Below are 15766 nucleotides of genomic sequence, written 5' to 3'. Positions count from 1 at the left end.
AAATTCGTTATCTAGATAAAGAGTGTCGAACAATGGTTGAAAGATACAAGAGGTACTTCGTCATTTTTAATCGTTCAAACATGGAAATTCTAATTTTTATAACAAAATAATACTTAATCTCATTAACTGTTTAAAGCTCAGTATGACACCCTTCGATACTACAGCTTTTCACTATGTATTATTCGAATGAAATTCTGCTCAACTCTGGTTAAAATATATTATACTAATAAAAAAAGAATTTTGTATTAATTTTCCTTCGATACAAGTAGGTATCGGCACTAAGTAGATATCGATACTTTTTTTCCATACAAGTTACGAATCAAATGTATCGATACCTTGATGGTATCGGTTCACCCCTGTGTATAATGCGTTTTAGTGTCTCGTTGAAAGTGTCGCGGAGTCGAGAGACATCCGGGTAGCGCAGGGGAGATTAAGAGGAATTGATTTATACCGTTTAGGTTAGCGAACTCTCGGACGCGGCTGGTTATCCCACGACGATTCTCCGTTGACGGACACGCGCGGCCTAAAAAGGGTGAAAGGCACAAAGTAAAAAATAAACGATCAATGTTGGCTCAGGCACATATCGAGTTGAAGAGTTTCATGCCACCGTTTGCAGTTTCTTTTTTTTTTTCGCGGTCCTTCGGCCGTGTACGCTCTCGATTTCGGGACCGACGAAATTGCAATTTTCCGCGATTACGGTGTACATGTAACAGGTGGTCTCGTTTACCTCGATCACCATTTCGAATCTGGTATTTATTCATTATTGGTACAATATAACAATGAAAAAGGATCCATATGAAAGGATATTTGCCATTGAAAAAATTCAGCGAGTAACTACGATGCGAACGTGTTAACTCTTTGAGGCACACGATTTTAAAGAAAATATAAACCCAGGTTGCACAGAATTTGTTTTGATATAAAAAAAACATATATAAAAATAAAATATTACACTGTATGATTATGAGTAACTTCAACTTTTCTAGAAGGGTTTAAATATATCCCACAATGCATAAAAAGCTAAGCAAAAGGTGGGACAGTTTTCAACCGACCAAACCCTAAAGAGTTAAGGGTGAAGGAGAATGTTTCGGTTGTGACAACAATTTTCCCTTTTTAATCCTAGGTGATCGAGATAGACGAAATACCTTGTATCTGTATGCATATATCTATGTAATATGCGTGTCCGCGTGTGTATGTTTGCGTGGATGCGTGATGGTGAGCGTGTAGATGTGTACACTGACGTGCAAACTCGGCTTCCGCCAGGGAAAAAGTGGCGTAGGGAAGGAGCCTCCTACCAGTTGGTTTCGAAAGTTTCTAAAATTTATGCCAAATTAACATTTATTAAATTTACCAAGTGGTACGAGGCCCTTGCTCTTTCACCACTTTTTCCCCTAGCGGAAGCCGAGTTTGCTCGCAAGGGTACGTCTGTTCTGTGTTCACGTACTTTTTTCTTTTCAATTGATATACATACGTAATATGTATGCTGAAACACACCCTCAACTCCGTCCGGCGTATCAAAAAGGGAATGTACTTGGTACATCGATAGAGTTCTGTAACTCAGAGTTACCACATGCGTAAAATTGTCGTGACATCATCTGACTCGTAGGATCGACAGATCGACGATATTGACTTCGGGGCGTTGTACAGGCAGTAAGACGCGGCGGCACATCCGGTCGAACGGCCGTGGTTCCGCCTTTCAGTGAAAATTTGTCCCTAGCCTCTTCTTGCTTTTTTTTGTTCTCTCTAAACGGTCGATCGTGTTTTTGGTGCGTAGAATCAGCGACCGTGGTTACATCCACAACGTGTTTTCCGTCCGTCGAACTACAAATATCGTCGTTTCACCCCGTTTAACGTAAATTGTTTCTCCGTAACAGGAACTCTGTCTCGATCGAACGTTTCAAGGGCGTAGCAACGAGTGCCAGCGTTGAACCTGGGTCGGTTGTCTCGCGGCCCGCATATCGTTCCAATGCTGAAGCTCCTCCGAACCGGAACTGTTCAGTCCCAAACTGAGCCAGCCGATCATCTCCCGTCCCTTCCTTCCCATGGCACCTCTTCGTCGGTTGTACACCGAGAGGAAGAGGGTCACGTCCCCGAGTTGGAACAGAGCGACCTGCAAGAACAAAAAGTGATATCTCTCTTTCCTTCAAAAGGACAAGACTAAGTGAAAAATATATTTTTGTACAGATTAGACGTCTGGGATGGGTCAGCAGAATGCAAGATCCCGTTACCAGTCCTCTGCCCGAGGGTCACCGGGGGGTTTTTACCGTGGTGAAATCCAGCGGAGGCGGTGCACCTTTTCAAGGTTTTTCGTAAAAAAATAAAAAAAAAAAAGGCAGGATGCAAGAAAGTTCTGCAAAGATGTTCTAAAGCAACGTACCTGGAATATGAACGTTTCCTTGTAAAGAGGATTCGGTTGTGCACGTTTCAAACAAGTTTTCGACCGTCCCATTTCATGACCATTACTGTCCACCAGCGCAAGCTTCACATACGTGTCGGGCGGTTTCGTGTCGTTACCACCGCCACCCCGAAAGTGTGACCCCTTGATTATTTCAACGGACAAACGTCCAGTCGTCCCGTTGTACGCCAAACCGATCAGAATCTCGGCCACGCTTCCACCCTTCATGCTGCTACCGTAAGGCGGCACGGTGGGCGACGCGTACGACTGAACGGACTGCTGAGATCCTGTGGAGTCGCTGCGAGTCAGACTACCAGTTGTACCCCATTCTTGTACCTGTAAAGAGAAACTGTTAATTAGACGATACTACATCGAACTAAGAATACAATGGCGATTTTGAATCTCCGGTAGCAAGATGACAGCATACCGAAGACGAAGGTGGTGGTTGTAGGGTCAACCAAAGAGTCGTCTCGAGCTGAAGATTGATTTGATCGAAAGAGACTCTGGCTTCGCCTAGCAGTCTCTCTCGACGCATTCTCCCGCCCCAGAAGTAGACTCTCAGACGTACACCCATCGCGTTCACGTCCTCTGGATTGACTCGAGGAAGGAGAAAGCTTTCCATGTATTGTGGAGACGTGCCCTGTCGTACCCGTGTTTTACGTCGTTGCTTTTTCGACGGTAAAAGCACAAGCCGCACTTGACTTCCGCCTATACCCTCGGGGTAATTTCGTCCTTGAAGCACGTGCACCTGATGGAAGGAAAAACGACGCTGCGATCGATTGGGATGATGGATAACAATGATCGTTAACGTTCGGAGGGATACGAACCGTCATCTCTCGCATCGGGGCGTCGTATAAGAAAGCGACCTCGAGACTACCAACTTCCTCGGCGACCGTGCCCAACGTCGCGATGACGTCGTTGCTCGTCGGTCCATTCTGTTCAACCTCTACCTCCTGTTCTCTGGTGTCGAGCAGAATATTGGGAGCTCCGACGTCCACCACGCACTACGAGAGACAGAAATACGTCGATCGTTATACAGGGTGAACCACGAATCGTGATCAGTAGATTACTCTGTTATTGGCAGTTCGATCGAAAAATTTTTTTAACAGATATAGCATGGTTTCAAGAGAGCTTTAACGCGATTATAGCAAACTTTTTCTCAACTCTTTATTTTCATGATTTTTCAAGGTCACCTTCAATTTCCTTTCAAAAATTCAATTAAAAAAAGTAACACATGTTATGTTACGATATTTACCGAATTCGTTTTGAAATCCTCTAACAGATAGGCGTAAAAAATTGAAGGTGACCTTGAGAAATCATGAAAAAAAAAAGAATTGACAAAAAATTTGCTGTAACCACGTTAAAGATCTCTTGAAACCATGTTATACCTGATAAAAACGTTTTCGATCGGACTGCTAATAACAGAGTAATCTCTACTGATCACGATTCGTGGTTCACACTGTATAAGTACGCGATGTAACATGGAAACCTGGCAGAATTACAGCGAATCATCGATGAGTGTTCAGACGTCATCCTCCTGGGGGGTCGCCGTGGAACCAGTCAAGCGATGGGGATAACATCTGAACACTCATCGATGATTAACTGTAGTAGGCGACGCGACAATTGAAACATGGAGACCACGTGTCCGCGGTTTAGTTCCACTGGTTCACCTGTTGTTGATCGGCCGCAGAGTGTTCTTCTGTGCAGCTGCTGGAAGAAGTGGTGCCGGCGTCTGAAACGTTCGAACATGATCCTGATTAGGGGAACAACGAATTCGATTGGGGTGAAAAAAAAAAAAATGAAAAATGAAAAATGTGTAACTTACCCACGATGGTGGGACCATCTTCGGCTTGGATGGTCAGAGTATCAGGCGGCGGGTGGGGACGTTGATTCAATCGACGTAGGGCGTCTTCTTCCGAATCGGAACTAGTCTCTGGATCCGAGTAGGAGAATGCCTTTCCTGTCGGTACATCGTTGGGCGTGAGAAATGGTAGAATGTTCGAACACGGAAACACCGGTGTTAATTGGAGGGGTGGTCCAGTGCAAGAGGGTGCTATGTAACGCAACAGGAGCTTTGTGATATATTAACCCTTGTATGGGCAACCAATATATTAACGGTTATTGAGGAATCGAAATACTCCTATTCTAACAGATTAGATAATTTTACTTCCATACTTTTCAAAACTCTTAGTTTTCCTTTCTATAATATACCAAGTGCTGTTTTAGACGCCATAAAAAATTACGAGAGTAAATTTAGAAACGGGTACCTGGGTACCCGGTTGCCTACACAAGGGTTAAGGCATTTATGCAAAATATTGTACCCTCACGAGCAAACTCTACTTCCGCTAGGGGAAAAAGTGGCGTAAGAGTAAGGACCTCCTATCACTTGATAAGTTTATTCCAAGTGTTAAAATAAATGTTAAATCGAATGTTAATTTGGCATACATTTCAGTAATTCCAAATACCAAATGGTAGGAGGCCCTTACAGCTACGTTACTTTTTTCCCTAGCGGAAGCAGAGTTTACTCGCGAGTACATCATAGACAGGAATTATGTAATAAAAATCGTATTATTGAACATTATGTGGCATAGCTCCCTCTTTCACTGGACCCCTTAATTCGTTCTTATCTCCCTTAAAAATTCGTTACCTATGTTCTTCGTGATCTGTGACGTGGAGCTGTTGTTCGACTCGCACAGGGGCACGCATACGCCGCCGAAAAGCGTGGTCGCGGACGGCGGTGTGAAACACCACTTGCGTGACAGGTACAGAAACAGCGCCAATAGTAGAACCACGAAACCAGCAACGGCACCCAGAAATGCTGTCGCTTCCACAGGTACTGGAAACAGATCGATCATTCAGGGTCAAACTTATTGAAATCATCGGGTCTAAAACGATGTTTCTTGTGTAAGAAGAAATCAAGAACAAATAGAATGTATACATGGGGAATACAAAAAAAAAAAGGTATTCTCGAAAAAGGACAGTGCCGAGAGAGGCATAAATTGTTTATCGAGTATGGGGAAAGGCGTTCACCCGTGTACTGATTGAAATCCTTCCCGTTCATGACCGGCGATCGTACGCGCGCCCGTTTGACGCGTTAAATCACCAGCGACACATAAACGTCGTAATGACCTGGAATAATTAACCATCGCTTCGATTGCCTTGGAAAACGTCGCCGCGATATTGCGCAGCGAAACGGATTTCGATAACACCGTTGCTTCCGACGGAAAGGACGCTCTGGCTCGCGAGTTTCGTCGTGTTTCAAGGGTACACGCATCGACACGTACGGTGTCGAGCAAACTCATTTTCCACTAAGGGAAAAATCGGCGTAGAAGAAAAGTCTTCTATCACTTGGTAAATTTATTCCAGTTAGTGAAATAAATTGTAAATCGAACATTAATTTGGCATACATTTCAGTAATTCCAAATACCAAATGGTAGGAGGCTATTTCATTAGACAAATATGGATGTTTGAATATTTTAAAATCAAATTCAAGTGCATTCGTAGGTCTTTTAGTGAGATCATCGTTCAAAATATACAGCAACGGTGGTGAAAAATTGTTTATTGGGAAACACTTTCGATCGGTTATATGCTCTTCCACGGTCACCAGATCTCTAAGTAATAGAGCTTCTATGCGAGATATTAGATTCTAAATTCAGAATAATAAATACGAATGAATCCTATACGTTCAAAGTGTATACTCACTTTGGACTCTCACTGTTTGTATCGACGGAGAACTCACGGTCAGCTGCGATCGCACGGCGAGCATCGTTCGATTAGAACCGATCCTCGTGTCCCGGTACAACAATTATAATTGACACAGCCTTTGACGATGGAACCGTGCGTTAATCGGAACGGTGCGCTTGAAAAAGTCCACGTTTTGCGCATTGCGGGCGAGAATCTCGTTCGTACACACGCCCGCCTAGAGGGACGAATCTTCCGAAATATTCTCAGTTCACACGTACGAACAACCTATTCCGACGTGTTTCCCAGAACGTAATAAACAAAAGTCGCATCGTCGCCACCGAGGGATCGATCTTTTCGCGGTGAAATCCAAGCTGGTCGCTTTCGAAACGACTCGAACGAGTAGAAACAGGTGTATACAAAGAGTCGCGCGTTTATAGACCGTTTCTGAACGCTTTCGTGATTCGACATTCCCGTTGCTGACAACATCGATCATAGATATATGTATATATTCTTGAGGGCCACATCGAAACGCGTTAAATAATACGAAACTATTCGTCGTGTATGGATGTGCATTCATTGGAGGGGTTCGTTACTGTGTATAGTGGACTTACCCGCCAGAAAATGGTCTGATCCAGCCAGAATCATGCTCGTCCTTGTGTCGCATTAAAGCCTCTTCCCTCTTATGTGTGTCCTTCGATCGAACGTGGCGAATCTTTATTCGCGAATAATGAACACATTATCCGCCCTGTCGCGGGTTTGCCTGACACGAGAGGCTCGTGGACGCTCGGGATCGCCGTGAAGCGTGGTTACGTGGTGGCCGAATAATAATACGTGGGCGGGGGTGTACACACAGCACTCTGTTGCTCGTCGAGACGTGTGCGCCTGCAACACCTCGACCAGATACACACGCGTGCGCCTCACCGCCGCTCCGCCGAGGGGCACCCCGATCGTCAGGGGTTCTCATTTCGGTTCTAAACATTGTAACCTGAAAGCCTGACGCGGTGATTCCCAGACGATAATTTTAATTAAGTATTCTCGCGGTCGGTGAATTTTCATTCTCGAATAAAGAGTTGATCACAATACGAAATACGGTGTAGGGGTTTCAAGATTCAATTAGGCAACTCGAATACTGTCTGCTAGATACGAATTATGTACCGCTAGAAGAATTTCAACGGATTTCTAGGAACCGATTGGTATTTCTCATTTTTGTAGTTAAGGATGTTGGAATGGAAAAATTTATAAGAATATTCATTGTTAATAGGGATAGAAAGTATAAATCGAGAGAAAAGCAATTGAATAATTTAAAGTTTGTATCGCTGATTGGGGAATGTACTTTCTATAATTATTTTAATGCAGGAACTGAAGCGTGAATATTGAAAAAAACGGTGGTTTGTATCGTCGATAATCAATATTTTATTAACGTACCTTGATTCTTATATTAAACAAAATTAATGTATCTTACAAAAGTACCCACTTCATTCCCTTTTGTTTGTTAATAGAAACGTTGAGTACTTAACCAGCGAAACGATTAAGGTTGATCGACATAAGATCGATAAATTTATTTTACTGCGTTGTAGGTACTTGCTAACTACATTCAATTAAATTAATTTTAGTTATTGTAAATATATAGGTATTGTCATACTTTCTGCCATATTGTTCAATTCATTTATACATAAAAAATATCTATTCAGTGTGAAATAATAGAATCATTAATAAAAATTACAAGATCAGTCTTATGAGTGGTTATTTTTCACATATAAAAGCGATTGTTCCGAATTTCGTCTTATTGTATGATGAGCAATCACGAGACTTGAGAATTTTTAAGTTGAGAGTGGTAAGCACCATGCGTTATTTGTTATTGGCTAACATAACCTCAGATACATACTTTCAATTAATTCAATGTTTGTGATATGTATTAATTAAAATATCTAAGTTCTTCATCGATCGGATTAAACATCTTTACAACACCGCGTAATAAATATGTGCACGTACAACATTTTGTTTCTCACGAGATACTTTAATTTTAGCGTTCCAAATTTAAAGGCGATAATTAAAAAGGATTTCAAACTTTAAGCAAAATAATACTGACACATTAGAACTCATCTGTTTCATGTTGTAGGTATTACCCAATTTTTCTATGTACTTGATATTTATAATGCTGCAGAATATGTAATTTCACATTAAATTACAATTATGATAATGTACAAGAAACAACAATATTTATGATTTGTTTATTTTTTTCTTTATATTATTTCAAAAGCAGGAATATAGTTATGAGCTACTTTACTATACTACGTTTCAACCAAGCTACAACTTTAAATAGATATTTGTTAGAAAAGTGTTTGAGGCAATATATAATAGTTCGTGCAAACGTATATTCCACTGGTATTAATAACAATCATCAAAAGTATACCTGTAAAAAAGAACGTATTGCTAGGAGAAAAGCATTAAGATCACGAATACTTCAAGATATAAAGCATACTAAACGAAAAGTAGAGGAAATTATAGAGAAGGAAAATATTTGGACATTGCCAAATTTACTTTGTATGGGTAGGATTGTAACATCACCTTATTTAAGTTACCTAATTTTGTCACAGGATTACGAGGTAAAATGATATGCTATCAAATATTTAATTATTATGCCTGAATCCTGTGAATGTTGTTCATTGATATTTCAGGTAGCACTGTGGCTATTAATAATAGCAGGATTCAGTGATGTAGCAGATGGATGGATCGCACGTACATGGACATCTCAAGCTTCAAAACTGGGTAGTTTCTTAGATCCATGTGCAGATAAATTACTTGTAGGTACATTGTTCCTTTCACTGGCCTGGGTAGGATTGGTTCCTATTCCTCTGACGTGTCTTGTTGTTGTGAGGGATGTTGCCTTGGTTTCTGCTGCTTCATACATCAGATACCGATCTTTACCCCCACCAGTATGTATTCCATTAAAAAGATAATTTGTAAAAATTTGGCAACTGTTATTTGCTGAAATATTTCAGAAAACCCTGGCAAGGTATTTTGATCCTACACATGCAACTGCACAGTTGGCCCCAACGTACATAAGTAAAATCAATACTGGTATTCAGTTATCTTTTGTTGCTGGAACATTGGCTGCTCCTATATTTCACTTTGTAAATCATCCGATTCTAGAGGGTCTGTGTTATGTCACAGCATTAACAACATTAGCAGGTGGTATAAGTTACTTGATATCAAAGAATACATATAAATTATTAAGTAAGAAGACTCCCACAAAGCCATCACAATAGGCGCATCCTGTATATTATTAATGATCAAGCTCAAAAACATACAGCATTATCATTCTTTACAAATTTATTACTTTCTCTCTACAATAAAAGTGATTTAAATATCTGTTAAGCTAAAAATCTACTATAGTTTCCTTACATCATATAGTTCATAGGCACATTCTTCAAACACAGTTGGATCATAGCACAGTGCAATATAATCAATTTCTAACTTAAAGGGACCTTCTTTTTTATCACCAAGTGTAATTCCAAATCCAGTGATCCAGTCTAATGGCATAGGACGTTGATCATTTTGTATTACTCCCTTTGTTCCAAAGACAAATTTAGAAAATGGTATTTTAACATGCTGCCAATAAGGACTACCTGTAGTATATATGAAATAATGGAAACTATGATACCATCCCATGTCATAGTGTCCCCTCTGTAGAACATTTAACATGTAACATCTACCATCCCCTCTGATTCTTAAAACTAAAGTGTTGTAGCAGGACCAGTCATAGAAACTCTTGCGGTAAAAAGATTTTCTTTTTCTTGTACTAGTTACATTGCAATATCCGGCCTTCCCAATTACGCCATCCTTAGGTACACGAGGAGATAAAGAACCATGAAATAATCCAGTACCATAAGCTGTAAAATCTAGCCTAAAATGAAAACCTGAATATGTATATTTTACAAGTTTGAATGATTGTTTATAGATAAAATTATGCGTATACATAAAATGTTTACTTGGCTTTTGAATAACCCTCGTTATAATCACTGTCACAAGTTACAATCCACTGATCGCGACACTTTTCAGTTCCATCGAACTTCCAAATAATATCTTCTGCGTCAGGCACTATTATAGCTGTATTATCAGCAAAATAGTCCCGTATTTCTTGATGAAGCAATGAAAACTCATACTTCACATTACGACATGCTTCCCAGAATTTTCCAAGGAGGCTCAACTTTTGCGATTTTTGTAGGTTATCATATATTATTGGATAGTTTGATTTTTCTGGCTCATAGAAATATAAAAGAGAGGTGCTTTTATGAAATCCTCTCTTACCATGAAGTCTCAAACTAGATTGTAAAGCACGCACTATCATTTCTAGCGCAGTTAAATAAAAGTTTTATACACAGTATGCAGGTGTTGAAGTTATAACATAAATTGAATGTCTTATTATTAACTTCGGAATCTATTACGATAATGTCGCTGGAATCTGATCTAATGATTGTGAATTAATCCATTTTTAAATGATTTCGCGTGTGGTTTTTTCTTTGTGAACATTTTAAATTATGAGGACATAATATTATTACCATGCAAAGTCGCGATCGATTTCTATACAATTCCACGGCAGGAAGAATGTGTAATTTGGATGGATTTTTAACGATTTTGCACGGAGTATTTTCTTTCCTATACACAAATAACTGGTGATCTGCATTCTTTTCGTCTCGCTAACTATCAAATTATATAATTATGAACCCACAATTAACAATCGGTAATGTACAACATTGATTCCGAGGGTTTTAACAAATATTCGAATATGTATATATAATGATACATATAATATATATACATTTAACATTAAGTACGCATGAGAGCAGAGTGTAAATTACGATCGAAACTTAGCGCGCCTTTGTGATAGGACTGGATAGGACTTTTCGTTCGTAGATGATGGTCATCGTGAAAATGTTATACTCAAATTTTTGTTCAATGTGAAGATGGTGTTATTTAAACGTTGTGGGTTGTTAAATAATAGAAACTTAATTCTTCTACGGTTAAGAAATCACAGCAGAAATGGGACGAATTTGCATATTAAACTTAAATCAACTCAATCTACAGAGGAAATCGCAGAAATACAATTGTCTGATAGGTAAGATTATCACGTGTTTTTTAACCTATATCCTAATAGCGTACACTGAATTGGTACCAAATACATGCTACTGTTTGGATAATTTTTCTACATTGTTACTAAATGTATTCATTTTAAATGTTTCTTCAGAAAAAAGATGATATTAACGGCCGGAAAATATGCACGATTCGCGAGTGGAAGTATTATTGCAAAATTTGGCAATACATCAGTTATGACCACAGCAGTTAAAAAAGATGTACCAACGGACAGCAATGTACTTCCTTTAATTGTAGACTATCGGCAGAAAGCTGCTGCAACTGGCCGCATACCAACAAATTATTTTCGTAAAGAACTGGGTTATACAGATCATGAAATTCTTACAAGCAGGTTGATAGACAGATCTATTCGTCCTATGTTTGATGAAGGATATTGTTATGAAACACAAATAGTATGTAATTTGTTGGCTGCTGATGGAGTTAATGATCCTGATGTGTTGTCTATTAATGCTACATCAGCAGTTTTAAGTATCTCAGATATCCCATGGAATGGACCAGTAGCAGCTGTGAGAATTGCAATGATTGATAATGAATATGTAATTAATCCTTCAAGACGGGAACTTCAATACAGTATATTAAATCTTATTGTAACATGTACATCTAAAAATCTCATTGTTATGATTGAAGGATCAGCCAATGATATTTTAGAGCAAGATCTTCGAAAAGCGGTACGTTTAGCTGCCAAAGATTGTCAGTCAATCATAAATTCTATAATGGATTTACAAAAACGTATTGGTAAATCTAAAGCAGAGATCCCTAAGAAAGCAGAATCGACTCGTTGTATAGCAGACCTTGTAAGAGAATTTTCAGAACAAGAAATATGTAGTATTTTTACATGTTATAATCATGACAAAATTTCACGAGACAATGCTATTAGCGATCTGCGAACCAGGATGTTAGATAAGATAGTGGCAGATAATCCAGATGCTACCGCAGATGCACAAAAATCTTTCGCTAGACTCGTTAAAGACACTTTCAGATCTTTAATATTTAAAACCAATAAAAGGTAGTGTATTGTTAATAAAGGAAAATATTAGAATCTCATCATGGTTCCGCTTTCTTTCAGAGAGGACAAACTCAAGTTTTGTGCACAGTAACTCTGGATTCTATAGAAAGTTCCATTAAGATGGATACTGTTTCAATGATAGCTAGGTATTCTATATACCAATTTTTCAGACATATTAGCGCAATATAAGCGAATATTATTTATTACAAACTTACAGTGGACTAAAAGACAAGAACTTTTTTCTACATTACGAGTTCCCACCATATGCAACTAATGAGATAGGTAGAGTTAATACAAGTGGTCGTAGAGAAGTAGGGCATGGAGCATTGGCAGAGAAAGGACTTAGAGCAGTTATACCAAAAAATTATCCCTTTGCCATAAGGCTTACAAGCCAAGTATTAGAATCAAATGGTAGGTGGACTTTGTGTAAGAGGAAACAAAAACAAATTATCACTTGTAAGGAATAATAGTTTCATATTTTGTGATATTTACATTTAGGTTCTTCGTCAATGGCTTCTGTATGCGGTGGTAGTATGGCATTACTAGATGCGGGCGTGCCAATATCATCTCCAGCTGCCGGCATAGCCATTGGATTAGTGTGTAAATTCAGTGACAATGATTCCAAACAAATACAAGATTATAAGATATTAACGGATATACTAGTAATTATGTATTCATTGAAATGTATACTTTGAGATAATTACATAGTGATATAGTAAATCCAGTGGGGCGGTAAAACAGAAGTTCTTTTTGTGAGTTCGATTCAAGATTGTCATCAACATTTAAAAAATTTTCAGAATAGAACTGAAAGAGAAACTAATTTTGAAGGGAAACGCTTTGTTTCAAACCTCGTTTTTTTATAGCTTCGTTGGATTTATTACCTCACTATATAATTATTCTCAAATTTACGCGGAATGTGCAGCAGGGAAGAAATTGATTTTTTTGGATAACAGGGTATAGAGGACTATATGGGAGACATGGACTTCAAAATTGCCGGTACGAAGAAAGGATTTACCGCTTTACAACTTGACGTTAAAATACCTGGCATCCCTTTGAAGGTGGTAATGGAGGGTATTAACAGTGCAACCCAGGCAAAGAATAAAATTATTGGCATCATGAACGGTGTAATATCACACCCAAGACAGAACAAGGATCATAATAAACCAGTAGTAGAAAATATTGAAGTTCCTATATATAAGAGGACGAAGTTCCTTGGATTAGGAGGATCAAACTTGAAGAAGATTTTCATCCAAACTGGTGTTCATGTATGTTTTTGATGAGAAAAGTCGTATATTTGAGCAGACTTATTTATACTATGGAAATGCCAATTACACAGTCGGTGATTATTTGTTTTTTTTTTTACAGATACATTCACAAGATGACAATATGTATTCTATATTCGCGCCTAATCAGGACGCAATGAACGAAGCCAAAGAAATCATAGATCAGCTTTTAACGAAAGAAGCTGAACCGACGTTAACGTTTGGCGACATCTATACAGCGAAAGTAGTTGAAATTCGTGACTTCGGAGTCATGATCTCGTTACATCCTAGCCTGTCACCGACATTATTACCGAACTCGCAGTTAGACCGACGCAAGATCCATCACCCTAGCGCGCTCGGCTTGGAAATCGGGCAGGAGATACAAGTGAAATATTTCGGACGAGATCCAGTGAATGGACAAATTAGAGTGTCGCGTAAAGTGTTACAGGAACCAATGACCCAAGTAGAAGATTACATTTCAACGACACAAAAAGCGTAGCGAACCTCCTTTTTAATTTCATCGAAATTTGAATCACACAAGTCTGTTTATTTCTCCAGCAATCGACCTACTGTTTTTCGGTAACAGTTCGATAACAGTTCAATTTAGGTAGCAAGAAAACTACTGACGAAAAACAATTTCCATCCACGACTGAACACATGTAATAGCTCACATGGATACGTCCGTTATTAAATGCTCCCGTACTTTTCTATTACTTTTTTTTTTCTCCTCTTCGTTAGTGAAACGATATAAATACCCTTTTTTACGAATTGTCAAACGTATTGTGTACATAAAGGAACAGATAAAACTGTATTGTCCTTCTAATTTATATATTCTTCCTTTGATTTTTCCGTTAATCGATGATCATTTGTGAAAATATCGCTGAAATGTGAATAGTCACGAAGGGTAGAGCGAATATTCAACAATCGAATATCAACGATAGCTTCAAGTGTCAAACAAGAGGAAAGATTTCTGGGTTACACGAATAAACACCACTGTACGAGGATTTGCGTGAAAATCTCGACAACGGATATGATTACGAAGTTTCTCTACCGATACGTTGTCAAACGGACGTCCACCTTCTTTCTTAGCGCTGTCATTGCCGCGATGTTTTTCGAGAGGGCAGTCGATCACGCCTGCGAGAGCATCTTCGAAAGAGTAAACGAAGGAGTACGCCATTGATTTACATATCCTAGCACGTTTAACATAGCCTCTTTCGTTTTCAACGTCAAGGTCACCTTTGATGACTCTATCGCGTACACATGGTACCAGTTTTCAGCGTTAAAAATAAATTTTCAATTATTTCGTTTTATCGTAAAATAATAGCTACAGCCACTAGTATTAACTCCTTGTCCTATCATTTTCTAGACGTCTGCAGTCTCCCGGATTATATTGTTATCGATATTTTCCCAGTAAACGAAAGAAATTCTTTACTTATCGCAACTGTACTTTTACTGTTAAAGTTAAATATTAATACCAGCAACGTAGCACCTAACTTCGACTCAAAGAAAACCGAATAATATTTTTCTTTGTTGAATCGATTTTCAAATCGTCAACACGAGCCTGACTCGTTGTTATAGAACAAGGGGTTAAGCCCGTGGAGTTTCTCGAACGTTATTTTTTTCTTTTTTCGTAGAGACTATGGATGCACATAAAACACCGATACGAAGATAAGTCGCTGCAAGTGAGTCACAAGAGGAAATCGGTCGAAGAGGACGCCTCCAAGAAGAAAGTAGAATCGAATCCGGATAAGAAAGACAATTCGTAGGCGATTAATGGAATTATTGTACAATCGGTTACGCCAGACAGATTATAGTTCCGCGTGTCGACTTACACAGTCGAATCCCATTCACAAGGCAAGCGTTTTCGCGTTAAAAAATTTTGTACGTCTCAGGGCTGACGTTAAATATCTCGACACCCCGCCCACGGATATCTTGTTTCTGCGAAGCAATTCATCACTTTGACAATAAAGGGAAGTCTGTCTCTGGTTTACTGTAACACTACCGTTAAGCGTCGTAAGTTACGATGAATTGCATCCACCTATGCGAGAGTAATAGTTAATAAACAAAATTGTATTGTATTAAATTCTTCAGATACGATTTTCTCTTCGGTGAAATTTCTCAATGCCGATGCAGATTTTATTCTTAACCGATTTACAGTAAATCCTGGATGAGTGTCCGAAGGCTCCTCGGCACTTATGATTAAATATTTCATAAACTAATGACCGTATGCAGCTGAAACAAATGTCATTGACTACAGAATTTCAAGCT

At 39.0% G+C, this 15766-nt stretch overlaps 4 protein-coding genes across 4 annotated transcripts; 2 read left to right on the top strand and 2 right to left on the bottom strand.

The window, feature by feature from the left end:
- Nucleotides 1-385: 385 nt before the first annotated feature.
- Nucleotides 386-6841, bottom strand: LOC107194780 (synaptotagmin-14). Its single transcript, XM_015584473.1, has 9 exons — nucleotides 6688-6841; nucleotides 5040-5228; nucleotides 4218-4352; nucleotides 4063-4124; nucleotides 3220-3396; nucleotides 2820-3140; nucleotides 2375-2728; nucleotides 1469-2107; nucleotides 386-523 (listed from the first exon to the last, which is right to left on the bottom strand). Exons 1-8 carry the CDS (start codon nucleotides 6719-6721, stop codon nucleotides 1895-1897), a joined length of 1485 nt encoding a protein of 494 aa, XP_015439959.1. The 5' UTR covers nucleotides 6722-6841; the 3' UTR covers nucleotides 386-523; nucleotides 1469-1894.
- Nucleotides 6842-8150: 1309 nt separating this feature from the next.
- LOC107194767 (probable cardiolipin synthase (CMP-forming)) lies at nucleotides 8151-9427 on the top strand. The gene is made up of 4 exons (XM_015584459.1): nucleotides 8151-8191; nucleotides 8337-8682; nucleotides 8755-9012; nucleotides 9079-9427. Exons 1-4 carry the CDS (start codon nucleotides 8187-8189, stop codon nucleotides 9343-9345), a joined length of 876 nt encoding a protein of 291 aa, XP_015439945.1. The 5' UTR covers nucleotides 8151-8186; the 3' UTR covers nucleotides 9346-9427.
- Nucleotides 9428-9450: 23 nt separating this feature from the next.
- Nucleotides 9451-10771, bottom strand: LOC107194768 (complex I intermediate-associated protein 30, mitochondrial). The gene is made up of 2 exons (XM_015584460.1): nucleotides 10069-10771; nucleotides 9451-9983 (listed from the first exon to the last, which is right to left on the bottom strand). The coding sequence occupies exons 1-2, from the start codon at nucleotides 10425-10427 to the stop codon at nucleotides 9467-9469; spliced, it is 876 nt and encodes a 291-aa protein (XP_015439946.1). The 5' UTR covers nucleotides 10428-10771; the 3' UTR covers nucleotides 9451-9466.
- A 240-nt stretch (nucleotides 10772-11011) lies between these two features.
- Nucleotides 11012-14211, top strand: LOC107194766 (polyribonucleotide nucleotidyltransferase 1, mitochondrial). Its single transcript, XM_015584458.1, is given in 7 exon segments — nucleotides 11012-11195; nucleotides 11325-12258; nucleotides 12261-12382; nucleotides 12454-12647; nucleotides 12735-12898; nucleotides 13190-13501; nucleotides 13602-14211. Coding segments are annotated over 7 exon segments (2274 nt in total). The 5' UTR covers nucleotides 11012-11043; the 3' UTR covers nucleotides 13998-14211.
- Nucleotides 14212-15766: the final 1555 nt, after the last annotated feature.

This window comes from Dufourea novaeangliae, unplaced genomic scaffold, assembly GCF_001272555.1.
Source record: "Dufourea novaeangliae isolate 0120121106 unplaced genomic scaffold, ASM127255v1 scaffold8, whole genome shotgun sequence".
NCBI lineage: Eukaryota > Metazoa > Arthropoda > Insecta > Hymenoptera > Halictidae > Dufourea > Dufourea novaeangliae.
The sequence above is the reverse complement of the archived record's forward strand: the minus strand, read 5'-3'. Positions and strand labels throughout refer to the sequence as shown.

Coding starts and splice junctions, on each gene's coding strand:
- LOC107194780 (XM_015584473.1), bottom strand. CDS start 6,721: ATGATTCTGGCTGGATCAGACCATTTTCTGGCGG. Junction 4,353..5,039: donor ACAGATCACGAAGAACATAG/GTAACGAATTTT, acceptor ATGTACCGACAG/GAAAGGCATTCTCCTACTCG. Junction 3,397..4,062: donor CTGCGGCCGATCAACAACAG/GTGAACCAGTGG, acceptor TGTCTCTCGTAG/TGCGTGGTGGACGTCGGAGC.
- LOC107194767 (XM_015584459.1), top strand. Junction 8,683..8,754: donor TTTTGTCACAGGATTACGAG/GTAAAATGATAT, acceptor TTGATATTTCAG/GTAGCACTGTGGCTATTAAT. Junction 9,013..9,078: donor ACCGATCTTTACCCCCACCA/GTATGTATTCCA, acceptor GAAATATTTCAG/AAAACCCTGGCAAGGTATTT.
- LOC107194768 (XM_015584460.1), bottom strand. CDS start 10,427: ATGATAGTGCGTGCTTTACAATCTAGTTTGAGACTTCATGGTAAGAGA. Junction 9,984..10,068: donor GAGGGTTATTCAAAAGCCAA/GTAAACATTTTA, acceptor TTTTCATTTTAG/GCTAGATTTTACAGCTTATG.